This window comes from Hypanus sabinus, chromosome 14, assembly GCF_030144855.1.
Source record: "Hypanus sabinus isolate sHypSab1 chromosome 14, sHypSab1.hap1, whole genome shotgun sequence".
Classification (NCBI taxonomy): Eukaryota; Metazoa; Chordata; class Chondrichthyes; order Myliobatiformes; family Dasyatidae; genus Hypanus; species Hypanus sabinus.
Window position 1 is genome coordinate 34236208 of NC_082719.1, and position 26505 is coordinate 34262712.

The window sequence follows — 26505 nt, forward strand, 5'->3', positions numbered from 1 at the left end:
GAGTGAAGTAAAGAGCTGGGAAGCTGATAGGCAAAAGGGATAAAAGGCAGGAGAAGGGGAATCGGATAGGACATGACCATGGAAGACTGAAGGGGGAGGAGCATAGAGGAAGGTGATGGGCCGGTAAGGAGATGAGGTGAGAGGGGTAAATGGGAATGGAAATGGTGAAGGGGGAGGAGGTGATTACCAGAAGCTTGAGAAATTGATGTTCATGCCTTCAGATTGGACCAAGTGCCATACCTGCCCCAACACCTTCTCCCACACTACCATTCGGGGCCCCAAACAGTCTATTGAGTTGAGGCAACACTTCACCTGAGAGTGTTAGGATCATAGGAGACCGCTTTGCTAAGCACCTATGCTTTGTCTACCAGAAAAAAAACAGGGTCTCCCGGTGGCCAGCCACTTCAATTCTACTTCCCATTCCAACATATCAGTCCATGGCCTCCTCTACTGCTGTGATGAGGCCACACTCAGGTTGGAGGAGCAACGCCTTATATTCTGTCTGGGTAACCTCCAACCTGATGGCATGAACATTGATTTCTCATACTTCCTGTAATTTCCCTTTGCCCTTCACTATTCCTATTCCCGTTTCCTTCCCTCATCTCCCAACCTGCCCATCACCTCCCTCTGATGCTTCTCTCCTTTCCCTTTCATGATTATCTAGCCTCTCCTATCAGGTTCCCCCTTCTCCAGCCCTCTATCTCTTTCACCTATCAGCTTCCCAGCTTTTTATTTCATCCCTCCCCCTCTCTGTTTCATCTATCACCTATCACCTCGTACTTCCTCCTCCCCCCCCCCCCCCACCTTCTCATTAGTTTTTCCAGTCCTGATGAAGGGTCTCAGCTCAAAATGTCAACTGTTTACTCTTTTCCATAGATGTGGCCTGGCCTACTGAGATCCTCCAGTACTTTCTGTGTCTTGCTTTGATTTCCAGCACCTGCAGATTTTCTGATTTGATGTAATACTGAGGCTTTAGAAGGCATGGTTCAGACTGCACTTGGAGTATTGAGAGCAGTTTGGATCCCTTATCTAAGAAAGAATGTCCTGGCATTAGAGAGGACCCAGAGGAAGTTCGTGAGAATTATCCCAGGAATAAAAGGGTTAACATATGAGGAGCATTTAGTGGTCTGGGCATGTGCTCATTAGTGTTTAGAAGAATGACAGGGGAACCTCATTGAAACATATTGAATATTGAAAAGGCCTAGATAGAGTGGATGTGGAGAGGATGTTTTCTATAGAGGGGAAGCCTAGGGCAAAGCTTCAGAATAATAGAATGACCCTTTAGAAAAGAGATAAGGAGGAATTTCTTTCACCAGAATGTGGTGAATCTATGGAATTCATTGCCGCAGACAGCTGTACAGGGCAAGTCATTCAGTTTATTTAAAGCAGAGGTTGACAGGTTCATGATTAGTAAGGGTGTCAAAGGTTATGGGGAGAAGGCAAGAGAATGGGGTTGAGAGGGATAAAAAAAATCAGCCATGATGGAATAGTGGACTTGATGAGCTAAATGGCCTCATTATGCTCTTATGTCTTATGGTTTTATCACCTAATTTCAAATGCTGTGGATAAAATTCTCGTCTAACAGCAGATGTCACTTTGAACAAAATGGAACCAATATTACTCCTATATTTTACTTTTGGATGGCACAAAACTAATGCAACTGGATTTAATTGTACAAAGATGAAGAATCAACACCCTAGTGAAACACCTGGTATAATTAGTTTCATTACTAATGAAACACTCATCAAACTTAGGTACCTGGATTTGCACTGAAAGTGGCATTATCCATTAGACTGCAGAACGAGTATTGGAAAACAGGAAAGTGAGATTAGATGAGTCATTGTTGAAACAATAGGCTTAGTGGCTGCCTTCAATTATGTCATTTCTATAACTGCAATGCAAGTTCAGTTTAACTTCTTAATTACCTCTTTTGATCCATCACCTCAGCCCAGTACATGCAGGTAACCACATTTTCCAGGTTGAAAAAATGTAAGATCTCTGCTTTTTCCACATCACACAGAACAACTCGTTGAGTATCTGCAAGACTAAAGGCTAAAACTAGAAATAAAAAAAAACAAATTTATCACCAACGTGCACATTTTAAAAACAAAGTATCTTGAAAGTCATAGTATAGTGGATTCTGGTTAATTACACATTGTGACCAGTACATTATGACCCAATTAACTAGCCAAGGTATATGGAAATAGTTAAAAAGGTATAAAAAAAGACAAAATGAGTAACAAATTATGTATTTAAATGAAATACAGAACACATTAGAACACTTCCAAAATCATTAAGTACTGTAAAACTGATGTCTTAGTTCCTAATAGTGGCGGAGGATTTCATCCAGTGTACGCAATAAACAAAGTCAGTGCAGACACCTAGTGTAGATAATGAACTGCCCTCATACAACGCTATCAACAATTACATCCTCCCAATCTTTGTTTTCATTGTAACATTCAAGATGACTTTAGATACCTTTAAATTCTTTGTAGTTCCTAACTTGCTGAAGCAGTGAAATTGTTTTATTTTCACTCCTAGCAGTTTCTGGCGTTTGCAAGCCTGAAGGCTTGAAATCGCAGTAAGCAAAAGAGTTTGGAACTGCCTTACTGCTCACTTCTTGCTAAGTATCAGTGACAAAAATCACTGCTTTTTGAACACAACCACACGCAATTGGCACTATTTAAAAACTATTCGCTCAAAGAACAGTCTATCAGCCATACAAGTGTACACAACTGATACTAGTTAGAAACTGCTTGGCAAGACTTCTGCCCCAATTAAGCAGCATAGTGTCCCAAATAAATGAAGGGAATCCTGGTAATTTTTTCAATTAGTGTTTAGTCTTTAAGAGCTGCCCCAAATACCCAGAATCTACTGTATTTGTTATTGTTACCTTTTCCATCTGGCCTCCATGCTAATGATGTTACTTCTTTTCCTGTGTTTTCATTGGGTGACAAGCTCCACACCCGTTGAAAGTGTGCTAAACGGTGAAGCAAAACCTGGAAATTAAACAAAAATTATTTGGTATTCTCTTATTTACAGATTAGGTAGCAACTGCTTTAATAATACCTCACAGAATAATAATATTAATGCAAAGAAAAGGAAGCTTAGCTTGTGTTAATAACTTGGTTATCAGCTAAAAAGGATAGTTGTAATTATGGAATATCCAGGAGCTAACCTAGGAGTGCCTTTGACTCAATCTTACTGCTTCCTTGCCCTTTGCTGTCTCTAGTACTTCCCTGAAGTTTTCTCCCTTCTCTCTATCCTGGGTGGTCCCAGCTGCTGTCTCTTCATTGTCTAAAGAAGCTATTCAAAGATTCAAAGTACAGTTATTATTAAAAATATATATCCAGAAGACAACTCAAGATTCCTCCTCCCACAGGCAGCCACAAAAAAAAACACCACCAAGGAAGCATCAAACATAGAAAAAGAATAAATTGTGCAAATGGCAAAAAGCAAGCAAACAACATATAGAATATCGAACATCAAATCAGTAGTATTCAGTTTCGTTCAGTGCTGCACCACTAGCCAATGCAGGCTAGAGGGTCATTCTTGGCTGAAGCACCCCAGTACGCATTGATCAAACTGCTCAAAAACAGCAAAGAGTAATCAGAATCCAGGAACACACGCAACATGAACTTCAGAGTCCCAAAAAATGAGTCCACAGCCTCGCCTATCAATCCTAGCAATGTGGATCCTAAGACTCCTGCACTTTCTTCCAACAGCAGCTAGCTAGAAGGGAAGGAAGACCAGTCACTCGCAGGTAGACATTGGCAAACATCTACCTGTCTTCCATTCTTGTCCTTGTTGTCTTCAATCTTGCTCGACTCCTCAACTGGAGGGAAGCAATGGAGTCAATCATAGAAGCTTGCCTCCTGCACCAATTCTTCAGCCAAGCATTCATCTGCCAAATCATCCTACTCTTACCCTCAATGGCATATGGTACAGGCAGCAATCCAGAGGTTACTACACTGAAGGTCCTGCTTTTCAGCTTTATGCTAACCCTCCTCTAATTTGATTCTCTCTCTCTCTCTCCTTCATTTTTGCAGCTATGTCATTAGAACCAAACACTCTCCCTTTAGAATGCTGTGCATCCATTCCGGGATATCCCTGACCTTTGCACTTGGGAGACAACATACCATCAGCATATCTCTTTCACACTCAGAGAATCTGCTTTCTGCTCCTCTAATTATGGACTCCCCTATCACTACTGTATTCCTCTTCTTTCCCCCCCCTTTCGCTTCTGAGCCGCACAGCCAGACTCGGTGCCACAGATCTGGTTGCTGCAGCTTCTCCCTGCTAGGTCATCACCCCCAACTGTATCCAAAGTGATATACTTGTTATTGAGGAGAATGGCTATGGGGTACTCTGCACTGGTTGCCTATTTACCTTCCCTCTCCTGACGGTCACCCAGGGACCAGCCTCCTACGACCGGTAACTCCTATCCATCACCTCCTCGTTCTTCTGATGAGCTGAAGATCATTGCAGTATTTAAGGAGCTGCAGTTCAATGCACTTCATGCAGATGCAGTTATCAGGGAGAGTGGAGGTCTCTCAAATTTCCCACATCTTAGACAAGAAACATACCACTACCTCCAGATCCATTACAGTGCACTAGCTATGCACTAACAGAAAAAATACTCACTAAAATCTTACTTACTTAGAGCCTCTGCCTGTCTCGCCTAAGTTTGTTGAGCCAAAGCCGGACCACTCTAACAATGCCCCAATCCAACAATGGCAGCTATGTTTACATCTTCCTTCTTTTAAGTGGCCCCATGCAGACTTCTGCTCGCTGAGGGAAAAAAATGATAGCACCTGAGCTCTTTTTACACCTTGCACCGCGTCAGAAATGAACGACCATTCCTGCTGATTGCGCTCCACTGAGATAAAAGCCAAAAGCACCTGAGCTTTTTTTGAACATTGTGCAGCATCACCACGAATGACCTCTCATGCTGGTTGCTGCCTGCCGATAAAAGCCAGAGCATGTATCACTAGAGACAAGAACAGCTTCTATCCTTTTGATATCAGATTCTTGAAGGGACCTCTCACAAGCTAAAATTTGACCTCTTCAGCTCTGAACTTTGTCATGGCCTTTGCACTTTTTTTCCTACTTGCCCCAATGCACTTTCTCTGCCATTACAACACAACAGTCTGCATCGATTTTGTTTCTTTTTCTACCTCCATGTACTTAAATATAGCATGATCTGTCGAAATGGTTTGCAAGTAAAAGCTTTTCACTGCATAAGACAATGATAAACCAATATCAATAAAAATCTTATTGAAGTAAATATGTGGTTTCTCATACATTGGTCTTCATATCTACAGTATGTGTTAGTCTTCACATGTTGGCATCTTTAACAAGATCATCAAATACTACTGACAAATTGGAAAATCAGTCATTGATTTTGGGCTTCTAATTTGTTAAGTTCCTTGAAAAGAGTATGTGTTTACTTAGCATCAATCAAAAGATTTTCATTTCAGTACAGTGCCACTGAGTGCATAAAATAGGCAGTACAACAGATCATGCTACTTACCTGAGAGTGGCATTGGCAATTATAAGTTACAATTGTTGCTTCACAAAATTACAAATGGTGAACATCAACAATAATGATTACCTCTTTTATGATTTTAAGTTTTGACTTCGGTTAATTTAAATTGACAATAGTTAAGCTCATACCACAGTTATGAAATTTTTTTTGGTAAAATAATACCACAACAGATCAGATACCTCTCCAGTTTTGTTAGCAAGTGCAATGAGGTCCCGTTTAGGGGACCACACCATGTAAAGAATTTCATTGGGAAGCTGCTTTTCTCCAACTTGTCGGAATGCCGGCATAATGACGTTCCTGTCAATAACAAAAAAGCAAGTCAACATTCAAGAGATTAGACCAGGCATGGGCAAACTACGGCCCGCGGGCCATATGCGGCCCGTTAAGCTTTTTAATCCGGCCCGCAGAACTTGATGAAATTATATTAATAAACCTTGTTAACGTTTTTTCCCCGCAATTCTGGCGTTTTCCCAATAGATGACGCACTCTATATACATTTGTGGCGACCCATTTCCTGGCACATCCGAACCGGCTCACAATTAGCCAGCGTTCCAGCTAAGGGAGATAGCCTGCGGGGATTTGCGAGCACAGAGCTTTGGAGCCTCTGCGCAGGGGGGCTGGTTGAGGTAGGCTTAAAAGTGAGGCTGGGGATTTCGAATAAAGTTTTTTTCTTCGACTGCAGTTACCGACTCCGTGTCATAATTTTAGCGCTGCATGTAGCACACCGCTACACATTGACCTTTGTTGAGGTGCAGCGTATTACTCCACATTTGCACTTTACTCTTTGTTCGGCTCGACCTATTTGTGTGAACAGGCGTTCAGCGTCATGAACATCAACAAAGCCAGCCACAGATCCAAGTTAACTGACCAACACCTCAGATCCATCCTGAGAATCGCCACAACAAAACTAAATCCAGACATTGATGCGCTGGCTAAAAAGGGAGACCAACAACACTGTTCCCACTGAAATTAAAAATAAGTTTCTTTGTTGTGTTATGTAAAAAATGCATTTGAAAATATTTTTTTCAATAAGCCTTACATGTTACATGTCATTTCTGTTAAGTGATGGACATGAGTAGTGCGCAGGTGCACGTACGGTCTCAAAATAAAAAATGCGCTCCGCATACTGGCGCGCTCTCACTGTTCTGTCATTGTGCGGGTCGTTGTTGAGTTTTGGCACAGGGGACAATTGAATAAGAAGGAGCAGGACAAGTAGGCCTGCATCTCCTACCGTTTTTGAAATAAAGTCAGTCAGGAGGAGAGTGATGATGATAATATCTTGAAGGATAACAGAATTTTCAGTGCTTTAAGATAATAACTGTTACTATTAAAAAAAGCTGTATTTTATTCATTTAATTTTCAGTGTTTTAAAAGTCATTTCAATAAATAGCTAAATACCATGGGACTTCAAAGACAGATATTTTGTTGTAATGCATTTGTTCATTTTCAATTGAAATTAAAGCACATGTTTTCTACATATCCCATGATATTTTATTTTCTCTTATGAGATGCATTACCAAAACACTCCATCCATCTGCTCCTGGTCCGGCCCCCCTGTCAAATTTTAGAACCCTTTGTGGCCCTCAAGTCAAAAAGTTTGCCCACCCCTGGATTAGACACTGGTCAAAATTATAAGTGCCAAAAATATGTGTAACACACTGTAAGCTCTCACTGCTAAGGTAATGGTTTCTCTGTAGCAGCAAGGGTTGGGTTATGACTAGAGATAACAGGACTTTGAAATGTGTGTTATCCAATGGGAGAAATGTTCTTTCTGGTGAGTCCGGAAGAGAGATTTTCAGTCTTTCATTAGGGAGCGATGGAAAGAGAGGACGCGAATGGAGAGAGTCGGAAGACCACCGGATGGAGTGGACTGACGAGCAGGGGTCCAAGGGCCGGCTACACTTGGAACAAATGAACGAATAGTGAGCTCCAATGATGCGCAATAGACTTTTTCCTTAAAATAGGCCCTTTTACTTTTTATTTTCTTTACTAACCCTCTATCCAGATTAAGATTTATAAAGTTCAATCATTTAATTGCATATGGTTTACTGTCTGATATCTTACAGTGCCGATTTGTAACCAGGCAACACATCATGCAGCATACACACAAACAAGATTTCTCAGTTTGGTGGGGCCAGAAGTTATTTTCCCCTGGAGTCAATTGTTGGGGCTCGTCCGGGATTGATTTGGTGGGATGCTACATGATTGCCCTGAGTGTTGAACCAGTGGGTTGTGTGCTTAAATCTGTGCTAGTATGGATGCTACTAGGGTAGAGCGGTGGTGCACCTCCATGGGGTTACTGGTAACTAATGTGTGCATGTTGACTGGAGTGGATATTCGTACCCTGGATGAATTGTTAATCTGATTTTTGAGTACGACTAATGCTACTTAGAAACTTTGGTAACAGTTTCCTGGCCCAATTAAGTGGAATTAAGTGTACCAAATAATTGAAGGGAATCCTAGCAATTGTTTTGTTTGATTTTTGGTCTTTAAGAGTTGTACCCAATAAGCAGCTATCCTAATTGATCGATGGTCCAATTAACTGGAAACTACTGTATTAGTCTCCAGTTTATAGTAAGTGCTACAATTAAGATTATCTAAAGGAGATTAAAAATGTTTGTGTACATCTGTTCATTGCAACACAACTCAAAGTACCAAATCAAAGTCAGGCAACAATCTACCACCTGCAGACGAATTGAAGGCATATAGTACCAATAGAGAGAAAAACATGCAGAATGCATCCCACTGACAACACTGGAGATGCTGAAGGAGGCTAACACTATCATAGCTTACCATCTTGAAAGGAATAAATCACGCAGATAAGATTTGTTAGGTAGCCAAATTCTCTTCAGCAGCATAAACAAATCCTCTTATTTCGAGATTCCATTTATGGCAACATGTTCTCAACATGTGAGAAACAAATAACAAAAAATATTGACCACATCAGTGTCATGAATTCTAACTAAAATTAATCAGCGTGCCTTTCTCAATTACATGAGAGGCTTAAACGAAAAGACATTGAATACCTCAAGGGCTATTCATCGTACAACAGACAACTAAACAGTGTACCATTGACTAATGGTTACAACTCCATCAGAGCAACTAGTTGCCTTCTGACACAAAGAATGCCAGATATCCCATTGAAAAGAAGGCAAGGAAGGTTCTCATCGATCATAATAATTATACTAATAGGTGAAAGACTACTTTAAATTGTGCTCCATGGAAAATATCAATAGCAAGGAGGAGTAGATAAAATGCAGCATGCATCTTTCATGGGACAGCTAAGATACCAAACCTGCCATGAAGGAACTGAATAAAACAATCAATTCTTATTGTTGGGCATAGCTCCCAGGTGACAATGCCATTCTGATCAAACTCCTCAAAGCACAGGCACCCAGCAATACTACAACACCTATCTATGAAAGAGGGGATCTCTACTACAGGATACATGGAATGCAAAGATCTTGACAATTAGGACAAAGGCAAGTATAATGATTCAAAGTGCTTCATATTATACCACATTAGTCAAAATAATGGTTAAACTGTTCTTCCCACAATAGTTAACAGGTGAATGTCTCAGTAGCTGTTACAGATAAGAAACAACAGTTCTGCAAGTCTATTCAACAATCAGTGGTGATATTTCAAAGAGTGATAACTGAGGTGGAATATAATTGAAGACACCATACACAGCACTGCAATCTGAGTATATGGGGACCAAGGAACAGTAGCTGCATGGTTACAATATAAAGAGGGCCAGTGGTGAATATTTTCTTTTTCAAACTGTCCTTGGGACCTCTCTGAAACACTTTAATGAGCTAGACTTGGGTATATCACATCTAGAGTGCAAATGTCACAAAACTCATATCTTACAGCAAAGGGATTAGCAAGACACTTCAATAATATGCCAACAATTTGGTGAAACAGCCAGACACTAGACGAGTAGAATGTGACATAATGAAATGGGAAATAATTCATTTTAATACCACCAGCAAACTGTACTTATGGGAAGCCTTTCAAGTAAGGTGCCCGAAGACACTTCATAGAAGCACTAGCAAACAAAATCTGACATCATGTCTGGAAACAGTCAGAATGTGGTCTCTGGTACAAGTCAGGTAACCTAGTTCTCCCAAAAAGACCAGCAGTGCAATAAACTGGGTAATCTGCTTTCTAATGAACGATTACCAGCGGGAAGAAACTCTCCTGCTTTTCATCAATAGCGCATAGGATCTTTTATCTATGAAAGAACATGCTGGAACTCTATTTAACATTTCTTATCTGAGGTAGCAGCACAAGAAGTGGAGTAATTCCTCAGTCCTGCTCTAGAATGTCAGCCTGTATTTTCACAATCCTTTCTAGGGTAGGATTTGAACCTCCACATTTCTGATTCAAGGTGAATATTACTTGCTGAGTCACAGTTAGTAGAGTTTAGGATAGATGAATAAATGCTTCATCAAAGAAGGAAGTCTTGATTGTCTTCTATAGATAGGAGAAAAGGTTCAGGATGGATTCCAGAGAGTATCCTGCCGAAAAGAATTGGCTACTGCCAACGGCAACAGGGAGATGTGGATAAAATGAGTGGGCAACTTATTTGGCAATTCTATTGTTGGAATATAAAGTGTGGAAAAACAGATTGTCCATATTTGGAAGAGAAATAAAAAGCATATTATTAAAATGCTGAAGATTACAGACCTCTGATATGCAAAGATATTCAAGGTCTGTATGCTAAGAATGAAAGTAATCAGAATGCCATTGCTTATTGTGTGAACGTAATCATAGAGAGATACTTCAGTTATAAAAGACACTGGTACAAACATATTTGGAATATCATGTACAGCATGACTATCCACATTTATGGAACTACTTTACACATTCAATGGTTCCTTAAGGTTACTATAGCTGGGAGGGGAGTATAGTGGAGATAAGTTCCCACTATCTATTAAATGTTCCCAATAGTGTGCCTCTCAAATAGTCTCTGACAACCAAATCCAGCTCCTAGCCTCTACTTATAACTTAACTACTAACACCGGTGGAACTATTTCTACTGACAGTATAAAGGAAAAAGGTGGGTTACTGGTGCCTTAAAACTAATCACTTCAGGCAGATGGAGCTTGTCAGCTGTGGTTGGCAGCTCAGCTAGAAAGAAAATGCTGATCTCAAGACTTCTGCTGTACTCACTCATGGGGAAGGCTTCAGGAGTGACTCATGAGGAAAAGTCCACAGCTGGGGTCTTCAAGACTAAACCCTTCATGTAGATTTCTACATTGAATTCAATGCTGACTGTCAACTCCTGTGATACTGGTGGTGCCAAATTGTACTGGTTTTTGCTGTTCTCTTGGATTCATAAGCCGGGTTGGAGAGGGGGAACCTGCTGCACAGGCAAGTTTGCTCTCCATATCATACTGCCCAGGCTTGTGTATCAACTGAATGCAGAACTAGGACACAACATCCGTGGTCAAACCTTACCAATCGAGTGCCCCTCTACACATTCAAAGAAGTTCAGAATTTACAAGAGCAAACCCCTGAAATGGGTGACATATCAAGACCATAAGACATAGTAGCAGAATTAGGCCATTTGGCCCATCAAGTCTACTCTGTCATTTCATCAAGGCTGATTCTTTTTTCCCCTCAGCCCCAAGCTCCTGCTGTCTCCCCGTATCCCTTCATGCCCTGACCAATTAAGAATCTATCAACCTCTCGATTCTCAAATCGGTTAATACACCCTCTCTTTGTACTCGCCACTGCCCCTTACAGTTTAAGATTGTTCATAGAGCCCATATGTCTAAATCCAAATTATCTCGATTTTACCCTAACATCAGTCCGCTTTGTGATAAATGCAAAAGGGGTGAGGCCTCTCTCATTCATATGTACTGGTTTTGTCCCAACTTGGAGAAATTTTGGAAAGATGTCTTTATAACATTATCGTATATTCTGAATCACCACCTAGAACCAAACCCTTTAATTGCTCTGTTCGGTTTCTGGGGTGAGACAGATTTACATCTGAGTTTGGCTAAGTGTCGAATATTATCATTTGCCTCTCTCCTGGCTAGACGTTTAATCCTTCTTAGATGGAGAGATGTTGCCCCGCCCACACATGCTCAATGGCTTAATGATATTATGGCCTGCTTGGACCTTGAAAAAATTCATTATTCAATTCTTAATTCGGACTTAAAGTTCCATTAGGTCTGGGGACCTTTTATTGAGTACTTTCATAACCTTCCTCCTAACTAAGGTTTTTTTTTCGGTCCTTTGCTTTCAGCTCCTTTTTCTTTTGGTAGTAGGCATTAATATCTTCTGTTGCTAAGTGTATTCACAGTTTGGGGGTTTGATTGTCCTGATTTATATTCTCTATATTGTCTTGTGGGTGGTCTGGAGTTTCCTTTTTTTGTTTTGTGTTGTGGGGCTTGGGGAGGACACTAATTTTACTTGTCTTCAATTTGGGTGCTTTTTCAATTATCTTTCTTTGTATCAGATTGTTATTGTATGCTTATTTTTGCACTGTATCAATGTCCTTCATTTTGATCTGGGTTTTTTTTATCTGTAGTTATGTAGAAAATGTATAAAAAAAAACTAATTAAAAAAATCTATCAACCTCTGCCTTAAATATACATGCAGACTTGGCCTCCAAGGCCATCCGAGGCAAAGAATTTCACAGATTCACCACTCTCTGACTAAAGAAATTCCTCCTCATTTCCATTCTAAAAGGATGCCCCTCTATTTTGAGGCTGTGTCTTCATCTTGGACTCTCCCACCATAGGAAACATTCTCTCTATATCTGCCCTATCAAGGTCATTCACCACTCAATAGGTTTCACTGAGGTCACCCCTCATTTTTCTGAATTCCAGCAAATACAGGCCCAAAGCCATCAAATGCTCTTCATATGACAAGCCATTCCATTCATGAACCTCCTTTGAACTCCCTCCAGTTTCAGCACATCCTTTCTAAGATAATGGGCCCCAAACTGCTCACAACAGTCCAAGTGAAGCCTCACCATTGCTTTACTCAACATTACATTCTTGCTTTTATATTCTAGTCCTCTTGAAATGAATGCTAACATTGTATTTGCCTTCCTCACCAGACTCAACCTGCAAATTCACCTTTATGAATTCCTGCACAAGGACTCCCAATTCACTTTGTACCTGTTTTGTTATTTTTTTCCCCTTTCATTTCTTCTACTTCTTTCTGCTGATCAGCCATGTGGTATCTTGTCAAAGACCTTCTAAAATTCCAAGTACACAACATCAACTGATTCTCCTTTATCTATCCTGCTTGTTATTTCTTCAAGCAGATTTGTCAGGCAAGATTTTCTCAAGGAAACAATGCTGACTTACCTACCTTCACACCTTTCCCTATCTCTGATTATGGTAACTTCACATGCTTCATTACCCGACTGCTGGAATTTTCACAGTGAAGACGGACACAAAATACTTATTCAGTTCATCTATTTCATTGTTCCCTCATTACTACCTCTCCTGCACTGTTTTCCAGCAGTGTGATATCCACTCTTGCCACTTTATGTTTCTGAAAATACTTTTGGTATTCTCTTTAATATTATTGGCTAGCTTACTTTCATATTCCATCTTTACCTCCTTAATGCTTAATTACATTTTTATTGCCTTCTGTTGGCTTTTAAAAGTTTCCCAATCCCACTAATTTTTTCTCTAGTATATGCCCTCTCTTTGGCTTTTAATGTTGGGTTTTATCACCTGCTAAAATTGAATATACTAGAGATTATAAATTTTGGAATGATTGCAACAAACAGAATCCTGAAGGATCTTGACAGGTTGGATACAGAATGACTGTTTCCTGTTGCTGGACAATCTCAGTTACAAGTAGCTATTTAAAAATAAGCAGTTGCCCATTTAAGGCAATGTCTTTTTCCTCTCAGTGGGCCTTAATTTCAGTCCTTCCTCAAAGGAAGGTGAAATCAGTCTTGAATATTTTTAAAAACAAGAGAAAATCTGCAGATGCTGGAAATCCAAGCAACACACACACACACAAAATGCTGGCAGAACTCAGCAGGCCAGGCAACATCTATGGAAAAAAGTACAGTCCACGTTTCTGGCCGTTTTGTGTGTGCTGCTTGAATATTTTAAAGACAGAAACAGATTAAAGAAGTGGGAGCAGAAGATTACAAAGGGAATGTAGAGTTACAGTCACATTGACCATTATTTTATTATATTGCAGAACAGTTTTGTGGGGCAAATGGCCTATTCCTACTCCAAATTTGTGTGGTCACACAACAGAGCAATTAAATTTGAGATTAATAAACAGGTCAAGGATGAGTTGCAATATATTTTCACGAAATCAGCATTGAGGTGTTAGCTGAATTTCCCAGTGCAGACCAATGATAGAATTTGTAGCAATGATAGGATTCTTCGGTGATATTACCTATAACACGAATATGGATTTCTAACAGGATCAGTAACAGTCAATCGATTTCTAATTCCATGGATAGTCATAGTTTCTCTCCTGCGTGGACCCCATGGGTTTCCAGTGCTGGATCAGATTAAATAAGCTGCGACCCGGCGATGGACCAGGGTCACAATGGTTGAGGTCGAGTCACGACCTCTACCCGCAGGTAGCTACCGTGGAACTGCGTGGAGCCTGCAGGAGTCTGCCGCTGTTGTCCCCACCCCCCGTTACCTTCCAGCTCCGGTTTCCCTCCAGGACAGCGCTCACCAACAGGCGCTTCAAACTCGGAGGCTTGCGTGCACACGCATGCGCACAGAGCACGCTGGCATCGCGAGAGTTTGAGACTGGGCGGAAATCGCACCTGCGCACTCCCGACGAACAAACGGCGCCCTTCGCGGAACTGCAGGTGTGTTGCTGCCGATTTCCAGTGGGTCGAGCAGCATTTGTGGAGGGAGAAACATGGCTACCGTTTCACCTTCGAAGAACCTTCCCGTCGATTTTTCTGGAGTTTGTGCCCAAGGTGACCTGCACATTAATCTTTCCTCCCTCCTCACTTCCTTCCTGCAGCTCTGTTTTGACAAATGAACAAGATTTTTTTCTGAAATGAAACAACTGCGGAACTCGTATTTGCTTCATCCGCTTTAACCCAGATTTATTCTCTATAGTTCGGCCCTGTTTACGCCCCTGAATGGAAAATTTTAGGGATCATTTCACATTTAAAATTCATACTAACGAAAGAATGCTTATTGACTTGGGAAAAGATTAATAATCTACCCCCTGTATGTTGGAATACAAAACCATTACACAATCTTCTGGTTTATAACAGTAAACCACAAGACTTGATTGTGAGGTTATGGCAACAGTTCAGATTTCTAAGCAGTGCTGTTCATAAAAATAATATGTAGCTCACTACTGATGAAAATGAGGTTAGAAAACAATAATCATACATCGTAGAAAATTACTTGAACCAGAGCAAAGCATGGTAATGCAAGTTTCAAAGTCAAAGTCTCTGTTATTGTCATGCACAGTTGTAATGAAATCACAGGCATGTGACATCATATAAGCTTCATATGCAAGAAAAATATAAGCTGAACATAAATTATACACATTTTCAACAAAACCACAATTAGAACAAAAATGAAGTCCATTTTAATGCAAAATGACCAGCTAGTGGTGATCAGGGTTTTGCTGGTTGGTTCAACATGATTGAAGGGAAGTAGCTGTAACTGAAATTGGTGGCATGGGACTTCAGGCTTCTGGACCTTGTGTCCAGTGTTTGCTGCCAAAGATTGCATGACCTATGGTACCACACGCAAAATGCTGGAGGAACTCAGCAGACCAGGCAGCATCTGTGGAAAAGAGTAAACAATGTTTCGGGCTGAGACCCTTCATCAAGACTGGAGAAAAAAGCTGAGAATCCAGAGTAAGAAGGTTGTGGGGGGGGGGGGGGAGTGGGGAGGCAGGAGAGAAGGAAGAAATACAAGGTAGCAAGTGATAGGTGAAACCGGGGAGGAGTGAAGTAAAGAGCTGGGAAGTCGAATGGTGAAAGAGATAAAGGGTTGGAGAAAGTGGAATCTGATTAGAGGACAGAAGGCCATTGAAGAAAGGGAAGGGGGAGTAGCACAATAGGAAAATGATGGGCAGGTAAGGAGATAAAGTGAGAGAGAAAATGGGAATGGTGAAGGGAGGGGTGTTACTGGAAATTCGAGAAATCAATGTTCAGTTCCTCCAATCTGAATGTGGCCTCATCGTGATAGTAAAGGAGTCCATGGATTGGCATATCGGAATGGGAATGGGAAATGAATTAAAATGGGTGGCCACTGGGAGATCCTGCTTTCTCAGGTGGATGGAGCGTAGGTATTCTGCAAAGTGGTCTCTTAGTCTATGTCGTGTCTCACCGACGTACTGGAGGCCACTCTGGGGTACAACAGATGACCCCAGCAGCCTCACCTAGGAGGACTGTTTTAAGCTCTTAATGGTAGTAACGGAGGAAGGGTCCGGAAAGCTGTAGCACTTGTTTCACTTGCAAGGATTAGTGCCAGGAGGGAGATCAGTAGGAAAGGATGAATGGACAAGGGAATCACATTGGGAGCAATCCCTGTGGAAAGCAGGAAGTGGTAGTGGTGGGTGGAGGAAAAGATGTGCATGGTGGTGGGATCCCGTGGAGGATTGCGGACATTATGGAGAATTATGTGCTGGGCACGGAGGCTGGTGTGGTGGTAGGTGAGGACAAGAGGAATCTTATCCCTGGTGGAGTGGCAGGAGGATGGGGTGAGGGCAGACGTGCATGAAATGGAACAGATGTGGTTGAGGATAGTGTTGATGGTGGAGAAAGGGAAACCCCTTTCTTTGAAAAAGGAAGACATCTCCTCAGTTCTGGAATGAAAAGCCTCATCCTGAGAGCAGATGCAGCAGAGGGATGGAGGAATTGAGAGAAGCAGGTGACATTTTTACAAGTAACAGTTTGGGAAGAGGTATAGTCCAGGTAGCTGTGAGAGCCAGCGGGCTCCTACAAGCTGTCAGTAACTGTCTGCAGAAAGAAGCAGAGAGATTAAGAAAGGGGAGGGAGGTGTCGGAAATGGACTAGGTAAATTTGAGGGCAGGGTGGAAGTTGGAGGCAAAGTTGAAGAAGTCCATAAGCTTCACCTGGGTGCAGGAAGCAGCATCAATGCAGTCATTGATGTAGCATAGGAAAAGTAGGGAAGTAATACCAGTGAGGGCTTGGAACATTGACTTCCATGTAGCCGACAAAAAAGCAGGCATAGCTGGGATCCATGCGAGTGCCCATGGCTACACCTTTTGTTTGTAGAAAGTGAGAGGAGCCAAAGCAGAAATTATTGATAGTGAGGATCAGTTCAGCCAGACAGAAGAGAGTGATGGTGGGTGGAGGGCAACTTTTCAGGTTTGGTGTCCAGTAAGGAATGGAGAGATTTGAGGCCTTCCTGGTGGGGGATGGAGGTGGATAGGGACTGGACATTATAGTGAAAAGAAGATGATCAGGGTCAGGGAACTTGAAATCAGTAAAAAGGTCAAGAGCATGTGAAATATCATGGACATAGGTGGGAAGGGACTGAACTGGGGGGAGGGGATTTTAGGTATGCAGATACAAGTTCAGTGGGGCAGGAGCAAGCAGAAGCAATGGGTTTACCTGGACAAACAGGCTTATGGATCTTGGTTGGGAAGTAGAAATTGGAGATACGGGATGAGGGAGTTGAGGTTGGTGCCAGTGGGTGGAAGATACACAAAATGCTGGAGGAATTCAACAGGCCATGCAGCATCTATGGAAAAGAGTTGATGTTTTGGGCTGAGACGCTTCATCAGGACTGGAGAAAAAAGATGGGAAGCCAGAGTAAGAATGTGAGGGGACGGAGAAATACAAGGTAGCAGGATATAGGTGAAATCACAAAATGCTACGCCGGTAACCTATGGTGGGGATCTTTGATGATGGATATTACCTTCTTGAGGCAGCATCTTCTGCCAATGGTGGGGAGGGATGTGCCTGTGTTGTATCCGGCAGAGTCCACTACTATGTGCAGTTTGCCTCGTATGGCAATGCAAAGGAGTATTTCTGGGCATTTGAATTGCCATACTAGATCATGACGCAAACAGGATACCTTTAACAGTACACCTGTGGAAGTTTGGTGATAAGTCAAACCTCCTTAGTCTCCTCATGGAGTAAAGAATTATTATTGTATCTATGTGTTGAACCCAGGGCAGGTCATCTGATATGTTAACAGCCAGTAATTTAAAGCTGCTGACTCCCTCCACTGGTAATTTCCCAATGTAGTCTCAGGCATGATTGCCCTCCTTCCCCTTACTGAAGTCAACAATCAGCTCTTTAGTATTGCTGACATTGAGCGAGAGGTTGTTGCAGCAGTGTTCAACGAAGTATCCTATCTTGCTCCAGTAGGATGACTCATTGCCACCTGTGATTCGTCCAACAATAGTGGTGTCATCAGCAAATTTGAAGGTGGCATTGAGCTAAGCTTGGCCACACGGTTCTGGACTGTATCTTTGGTACCTGTCCAAATTCTCATTTATTGGTGGGATTTTCCTTCTTCCTAGAAGTGTGACCATATACAAACCTGAGATTCGCCCATATACAAACCTGAGATTTGTACTCAAAATCATGATAGGATAATAACCATAATAGAATCAATGAAAGACCACATCAACTAGGTGTCAGCCAGTCTGCAAAAGACAACAAACTGTGAAAATTCTAAAATATATAATAATAATAAATATTGAGAACCTGAGATAATGAGTCCTTGAAAGTATGTTCATAAGTTGTGGGAACATTTCAGTGGTAGGACAAGTGAAATTATCCCATTTGGTCCAAGAGCCTGATGGCCGAAAGGTAGTAACTATTCCTGAACCCGGTGGTGTGAGTCCTGAGGCTCCTGTATGTTTTTCCTGATGGCGGCAGTAAGAAGAGAGCATAACCTGGGTGGTGGGAGCCCCTGATAGATGCTGCTTTCCTCACCAATGCTCTGTGTAGTTGTGCTCAATGGTGAGGAGGACTTGTGATGGACTGGGCAGAATCCACAATTTTTTGCAGGATTTTCCATTCAAGGGCATTGGTGTTTCCATTCCAGGCTGTGATGCAGCCGGTTAATCTACTTTCCACCACACATCTATAGAAGTTTGTCAATGTCTTAGATGTCGTGCTAAACCTTCACAAACTCCTACGGAAGTAGAGATGCTGCCGTGCTTTCTTCATAGTTGCACTTATGTATTGTGCCCAAGACAGGTCGTGGGAAATGATAATGCCTAAGTTGCTGACCCTCTCTAGCTCTGATCCTCCGATGAGGATTGGTTCATGGATCTCTAGTTCTGTCCTGAAGTTAAAAATCAGCTCCTTCGTTTTGCTGACATTGAACAAGAGGTTGTTGTGGCACCATTCAACCAGAATTTCTATCTCCCTCTTGATATTTGTCACCACCTTTGATTCGGCCTACAACAATGTTCTTGTGCGCAAACTTGAATATGACATTGAAGCCCTGCTTAGCTACACAGTCATAAGTGTAAAGCAAATAGAGCAGGGGGCTAAGCATACTGCTTTGTGGTGCACCTGTGCTGATGAAGATTGTGGAGGATGATATAATTGGCTGGGGTCTATAAGTGAGGAGATAGAGGATCCAATTGTACAGGACAGTGGTAAGGCCAAAGTCTTCAAGCTTATTGATTAGTTTTGAGGGGATGGTAGTATTGTATGCCAAACTGTCGTCAACAGGGAGAATCCTGATGTATACAGCTTTGCTGTGTGGATGTCCCAGGGTTTCGTGAAGAACCAGTGAATTGCACCAGTAGGCAAATTGGGGCAGGTCTAAATCGCTTCTCAGGCTGGAGTTAATATGTTTCATCACCAACCTCTCAAAACACTTCATCACAATGGATGTAAGTACTATTGAATGATAGTCATTGAGGCAGATTACCCTGTTCTTCTTAGGCAGTGGTATAAGCAAAGCTTGCTTCTCTTACATCAACTGTACAACATGCTGTATACAAAATGCACTTTCAAATTTCAAATGAGATTTTCAAATTCACTTCTCAAAAAAATTGAGTCTCTATTTGCTAGCATCAGGTTTCCCTGAAACCATCCTATTTAAAATGACAGTACTGTGGCTGCATTCTTTGTCCTACTCAAGATCCTGTGCTTTCACGTGTGTTAGCAGCTTTGCCATGAAGTCCAGGATCACAGCTGCTTTCAGCTTTCTTGCCTCAAGATCATTCCCAGTCGATGCAACTGATTGATACCAAATTAAGGAAGTCGCCCAAAGTCCATATTCAGAGAGGAAGAAAACTTCATATGTTTTGTCTTTGGCTCATAAACGTGGGCAGAGTGGGCATCAGCATTTGCCGGCATTGCGGGCTTCAGGCTTCTGAAATTGCTTGAGATTTTTCTTGTTCTTACAGATATGTCAATGGCAAACTCCTCCTTGATGCCTGGTTCCAACTCCAGAGGGAGCCCTGGCCCCCCTTATACCTCCTTCAGGCACTGCTTTCCACCAGAATGCTGCTTGTATTATTGTATGTCCCTGTTGATTTGGCTGAGAAGATCATTACTGCTATGTCAATTGTTGGCAACTTTAATGAACTATCAGCAAACTTAGTTGTACCTTCAAAGTTACAAAATTTAACTGCCACTTCTCAGCCCAGTTCTGTATCCTATTGATGTCCTGCTGAACCTCTGACAACCCTCCAGACTGTTCACAACACCCTCAACCTTTGTGTCATCAGCAAACTTACTAATGCATCCTTCTATTTCTTCATCCAGTACATTTATAAAATTCACTAAGAGGAGTGGTCCCAGAACAGATCCCTGAGGCACACCACTGGTCACCAACCTCCATGCAGAATATGAACCATTCACAACCACCCTTTGCCTTCTGTGGGCAAGCCAATTCTGGATCCACAAAGCAAGGGCTCCTTGGATCCCATGCCTCCTTAGGGAACCTTATCAACTGCCTTACTGAAATCCACATACATGACATCCACTGCTGTACCTTCATCAATGTGTTTTATTACATCCTCAAAGAATTCCATCAGGCTTGTAAGGCATGACCTACCCTTGACAAAGCCATGATGACTATCCCTAATCAGATTATGTCTGATTATTTCCTGAGTTATTGTTACTCCCTTTCTTGAACAAGGGAACAACATTTGCAACCCTCCAATCCTCCGGTACTTCTCCCATCCCTATTGATGATGCAAAGGTTATTGCAAGAAGCACAGCAATCTCCTCCTTTGCTTCCCACAGTAGCCTGGGGTATACCTCTTCCAGTCCTGGTGACTTATCTAACTTAACGCTTTTCAAAAGTTCCAGCACATTATCTTTCTTAATGTCTATATGCTGAAGCATTTCAGTCCACTGTAAGTCAACCCCACAATTGCCAAAGTCTTTTTTTGATGAATACTGAAGCAAAGTATTCATTAAGTACCTCCGCCACCTTCTCCGATTCCTGCTTCCACTATCGCACTTCATCGGTTCTATTCTCACTTGGCTCATCCTCTTGCTCTTCACATACTTGTAGAATGCCTCAGGGTTTTCCTTAGTCCTGCTCACCAAGGCCTTCTCATGGACCCTTCTGGCTCTTCCTAAGTTCCTTCCTAGCAATCTTATAATTTTCTAGAGCTATAACAGTACCTAATTTCTTGTGTTCATTGGCTTTTTTTCTTAACTAGATTTTCTACATCCTTTCTACACCATGGTTCTTTAACCCTACCATCCTTTCCCCGCTTCAATGGAACATACCTATGCAGAAATCCATGGAAATGTTTGCTGAACATTTGCCACATTTCTGCCGTGCATTTCCCTGAGAATATCTGCTCCCAAACTCCTGCCTAATTGCAGCATATTTCCCTCTGCCCCATTTAAATGTTTTTCCAAATTTTCTGCTCCTATCCCTCTCCAATGCTATGGTGAAGGAGCTAGAATTGTGATCACTACCTCCAAAATGCTCTCACACTGTGAGATCTGACACCTGACTAGGTTCATTTCCCAATACCAAATCAAATACAACCTCTCCGCTAGTTGGATTATCAACATATTATGTCAGGAAACCTTCCTGAATGTACCTAACAAACTCCACCCCATCTAAACCCCTTGTGCTAAGGAGGTGCAATCAATATTAGGGAAGTTAAAATCTCCCATCACAACAACCCTATTATTATTGCTCCGTACCAGAATCTGCCCCCTATCTGCTCCTCAATATCCCTGTAACTATTGAGGGTGTCTATAAAAACACCCAGTAGAGTTATTGTCCCTTTTCTATTTATGACATCCACCCGCACTGACTCAGTAGACAATCTCTGCATGACTTCCTCCTTTTCTGCAGCCACGACACTATCCCTAATTAACAACGCCACACCCCCACCTCTTTTGCCTCCCTCTCTGTACTTTTTTAAACATCTAAAGCCTGGCATACTCATCAGCTACTCCTGCTCCTGAGATATCCAAGTCAATGTAATGGTCACAATGTCACAGTTTCACATATTGATCCATGCTTGAAGTTCATCCGCCTTGTTTATGATACTCCTTGTATTAAAATAGACACATCTTAAACCATCAGGCTGAGTTCATCTTTGCACTAATAACTGCCTGTCCTTCCTCACAAACTCCATACAAGCTGTATCTACTTATGCTCCCCATCCTCTGCATCTTCGCTTCAGTTCTCACCCCCTGCAAATCTAGTTTAAACCCTCCCCAATAGCATTAGCAAACATCCCCACCAGGATATTGATCCCCCTCAGATTCAAGTGCAACCTGCCTTTTTTGTACAGGTCACACCAGCCTTAGGAGAGGTCCCAATGATCCAAAAATCTGAATCCCTGCCCCCTGCTCCAATCCTTCAGCCATGCATTTATCCTCCACCTCATTCTATTCCTATACTCACTGTCGCGTGGCACAGGCAGTAATCCTGAGATTACTATCTTTGAGGTCCTGCTTCTCAGCTTCCTTCCTAACTCCCTGTATTCTGCTTTCAGGACCTCCACCCTTTTTCTAACTATGTAATTGGTGTCAATATGTACCACAACTTCTGGCTGCTCACCCTCCCATTTCAGGATATTGTGGACACGCTTGGAAACATCACAAGCCTTGGCACGTGGGAGGAAAACTACCATCCATGTTTATTTTTCGTGTCCACAAAATCGCCTATCTGTCCTCCTAATTATCAAGTCTCCTATCACTGCTGCCATCCTCTTCCGTTCCCTACCCTTCTGAGCTATAGGGTCAGACTCAGTGCCAGAGGGATGGCTGCTGTTGCTTCCCTCAGGTAGGTCGTTTCCCCCCTACCCCCCAACAGCACCCAAAACAGCATTTACTGTTAAGGGGGCAGCCACAGGGATGCTTTCCACTATCTGACACCTTCCCTTACCTCTCCTGACAGTTAACCACTTATCTGTCTCCTGTGGCCCTGAGGTCATTACTGTCCTGTAGTTCCTGTCTTTCACCTCCTCACTCTCCCTAACAAACCAAATGTCATCAAGCTGCAGCTCCAGATCCCTAACTCAGTCTCTAAGGAGCTGCAGCTTGATGCACCTGACACAGATGTGGCCGTCTGGGAGGCTGGAATTTTCCTGGACATCCCACATCTGACACCCAGAACAGAAAACTGGCCTTGCAGTCATACCCACTATTCTTGTTAGAGGGGCAAAAACAGTAACCTACCTCACCTAGGTGTGGTGAACTACATATACCTGACTGGACGTGTCCCCTGATGACTGGGTCTGTGGCTCCTCCCACAGACCCCTGTATAAAGGTGATGGAGGTCTGAGCCCGGCCTCTCTGTCTCCAGGATGTAGTATAGTGGTCACTCACTGCTTGTTCCTTCTTCCAGTCAATAAAATCCGATACCTTGCTTTTATGTCTCAGAGTGAGTTATTGATGGTGCATTACTCGGCCCGTCCTCGCTGAAGCCCTGATGAGCCAAAGCCCTACTACTCTGACTTACTTTACTCCAATGACCGCTCCCCGATGACTGCTCTGCTAGATAGTGTCTCTCTTTTATTTTGAAGCTTTCTCAGCGTCCTTGTGTGATGACAAATTACTGCATCTGTACACTTCTCCCGGACCTGTGCAAAGCTCGTTCACTCTTCAGATTGATTGGTCCACCAATTGATGGGATAATCATCATGTTTGTTGTTTTGTCCATTGTCATACAAAGCTGGTTGGATAGTTTGAGTTCTGAGTTGTTCACATTTCCTAAAGCTAATAAACAGTTGCACTTTTGTAATGATTTCAGCATTAACATATCCAAAGTCCTTAGAAAAGATACTGGACAAGTATCTTGCTACTCATTTTAAATATATGTTTTGTCAGTGACAGTTTACAGCTCACTTCTTTCAACTCATAGCTCATATAAAAAGCTCCTTGGTTCCTCAGAGCCGCATGTGATATTATTAAGAAGGCCAAATGCCTCAAGATTGTACTATTTTTATACATGTATTTCAGTTGCCAATACTCAATTTAAAAATTATGCTTGATTTGACATAATTCTGTTGCGGAAAAATAAATGCATGAAAACTTGTGATGCATTTCATGGTGATGTTTCAACTTGCTCACCTTTTACTGATGGAAGGTGGAAAACATTTGCAATCACTGCGTCTCTTTATCCAATCACTGGTCACTTAAAAGATTGCCATGACAGTTTCCAAAGCAAATCTCTCAAGTGGTGTCTTGCCATGAATCAGGTGGTCAGAATTACCGTTGAAAGAAAAAAAGTCCCAGAGGAAGGCATCTCCACGTATCCTGGAATTCAATAGGAAGTAAGCATTCACATTACAGAAAATCATGATAAGGTGGTTTTCTAAGAACACAGACCTCCATAGCACAGTAGTCACATACAGATATATTTAAGCAGAAGCATGACAAGCTTGAGAGAGAAACAAATACAGAATCGTGTTTACAATTTCCACTGAAAGGATAGGGGGTGAATCAAGCTGAGCAAAATATTGACATGTAGCCCATCCATTTCAGGGTTTCAGAAGTACTCTTCCGCACACTGCTGTTGACCTTCCTGTCGGCTTCAACCAGTTTGGCCATTCTGACCTCTGTCATTAACAATGCATTTTCACCCAAAAAATTTCTGATCACTGGATTTTTTTTTTTTTTGCTTTTTTTTCTTGCATCATTCTCTATACTGTTGTGTGTGAAAATCCCAGGAGATCAGCAGTTTCAGAGGTAGTCAAATCACCCTGTCTGGCAGCATCAATTATTCCATGGTCAAAGTCACTTTGATTACATTTCTTCCTCATTCTGATGTTTGGTCTAAACAACAACTGAACTTCTTGATCATGTCTGAATGCTTTTATGCATTGAGTTGCTGCAACACGATTGAGTCTAGATATTTGCATTAACAAGCAGATGTATCATGTACCTAAGAAAGTGGCAATTGAGTGTACATTTCGTTAACTCTCGTCACATACTTGTAGATAATGTTTTTAAATACTTCAAAAGAAAGGTATTGATCTATAGTTATATTCTTTGCAAATAATAGTTATATTATTTCCTTTTTATGCCTAATTTGCTTGATTTTCTGTTATAGTTCAGTTCCTATCTGTACTTCCTTATTGAAGTTCTTGTCATATTGATGGAATGGGAGAATGTGAAGAAAGAAGTGTGGAGTTGGATACTATGGGTAAGTGTTTGGTGACTGGGGGTGGAAATATTTTCACTATTTGTTGCCGTATATTAATTTGCATCCACAGGTAAACTGAACTGTAAGAACTTTCCTTTGAATGTGATTAGTAAAAGGAAATGTACATTACTGAACATAAGTTTCTGCTACTTGCCCCGTCTATTCATTTCTGCATATCTTACTGATCAATATTATACAGTTATGTAGTTCCCCATATGGTTAGCAAGTAACTGTTCTTTTCCCCTTTCCAAGTTATTGTAATCCTTGCTGTCATCTTTTGGTGACCCCTGCTCTGGTGCTATGGTGATGAATCTGTTTATATTTGGCCGTGAAGGCCAAGTACATAAATGGTGAAAATCCAGACATTTGGAGTGTTATTGCATGGCCTCTTAATAGATTACTAAGATGCTGATTGATCATTTTAGCCTGTTATTCGAACTGAGGAGTAGTTGTAGAAATCAAACAAAGTTGCAGATGCTAGAATCTAAAATGTAAAGAGAAATACTTTAAGAACTCAGCTAGTTAGGGAATGTCAGTGGAATGTTGACCAGTTGACATTTCAGGCTGAAGACCCTTCATCAAAGAAGGCAGTATTGTGTTGCATTTTGGTTATCTGATTGGGAGAAGAGATAAAGCCTTCAAAATGATAAATGACAGTAGTTCAGAGTTCACAACGTAAAATTTCAGTATTTCCTATCCATGTTGTTAAAGCAATCAAAACTCTCATGAAATGCTGTACGTTGATTTTTGGAAAGGAATAACATTTCTGAATTCCAAATGATCAAAGAATGTTGTGCTTCACAGGATGGACTTGTTGGATGAACAAGGGTTAGTGAATTCAGTGCAGATGACAGGGAGAGATTATAAAATCAACCCCACTCTTATTTGGCAGCCAATTGTGTTGTTTATAAGACCTCAATTTGCTAATTATAATCAGATGCCTACCCAAAGCAGTCATCAGTGTAGCTACTCAAATTCAGGACTATTTTCATTCAGGAATGGGGACTAAATGGTTCAGAGAGTACTATGGTAAGCTGCAATCCAGAGAACAATGATAATCAGTCTTATTTAATTATTTTATAGCAACAATGGCTGAAGTAATAGTGAGTATCAACTATTTTCGTTTTCAGATGTCTTTTCACAAAGCTCTACAAACTAATAATATGTTAATTGGATTGATAGCAGAAAAGATTGGGAGAGTGTTGCAATTTCATCAGCAGAAAGTGATCAAATCAAGACCTGGTAGTGTACAGGAATCCCCAGGGCCTCATGCTGACTCCTTTTATTACCTATGATATTTATTTATGATCTTGATAAGAGTATTTAAACATACTGATGTATTTGGCAACTAATGGCATGTTAAATCACATAAGGTAAAAGAATAGGTTCATAAACGACAGAAGT

At 41.6% G+C, this 26505-nt stretch overlaps 2 protein-coding genes across 5 annotated transcripts in view; one reads left to right on the forward strand and one right to left on the reverse strand.

Annotated features, from left to right (window-relative positions):
• The window catches only part of anapc4 (anaphase promoting complex subunit 4), an 89510-nt gene extending 75182 nt beyond the window's left edge, over nt 1-14328 (reverse strand). For 2 of the 3 annotated variants that reach the window (XM_059988983.1, XM_059988982.1), the window contains exons 1-4: nt 14192-14328; nt 5728-5845; nt 2894-2999; nt 1926-2058 (exon numbers count right to left, since the gene is read on the reverse strand). In XM_059988983.1, the coding sequence (XP_059844966.1) occupies nt 1926-2058; nt 2894-2999; nt 5728-5835 (347 nt within the window). In that variant the 5' untranslated portion in view covers nt 5836-5845; nt 14192-14328. Of the gene's footprint in view, nt 1-1925; nt 2059-2893; nt 3000-3178; nt 3307-5727; nt 5846-14191 lie in introns of those variants that run through there. The other variant, XM_059988984.1, reaches the window with a different exon arrangement.
• Nucleotides 14329-14335: 7 nt separating this feature from the next.
• The window catches only part of LOC132404670 (sodium-dependent phosphate transport protein 2B-like), a 140246-nt gene continuing 128076 nt past the window's right edge, over nt 14336-26505 (forward strand). For both annotated transcript variants that reach the window (XM_059988997.1, XM_059988999.1), the window contains exons 1-2: nt 14336-14480; nt 25009-25101. In XM_059988997.1, the coding sequence (XP_059844980.1) occupies nt 25054-25101 (48 nt within the window). In that variant the 5' untranslated portion in view covers nt 14336-14480; nt 25009-25053. The remainder of the gene's footprint in view (nt 14481-25008; nt 25102-26505) is intronic.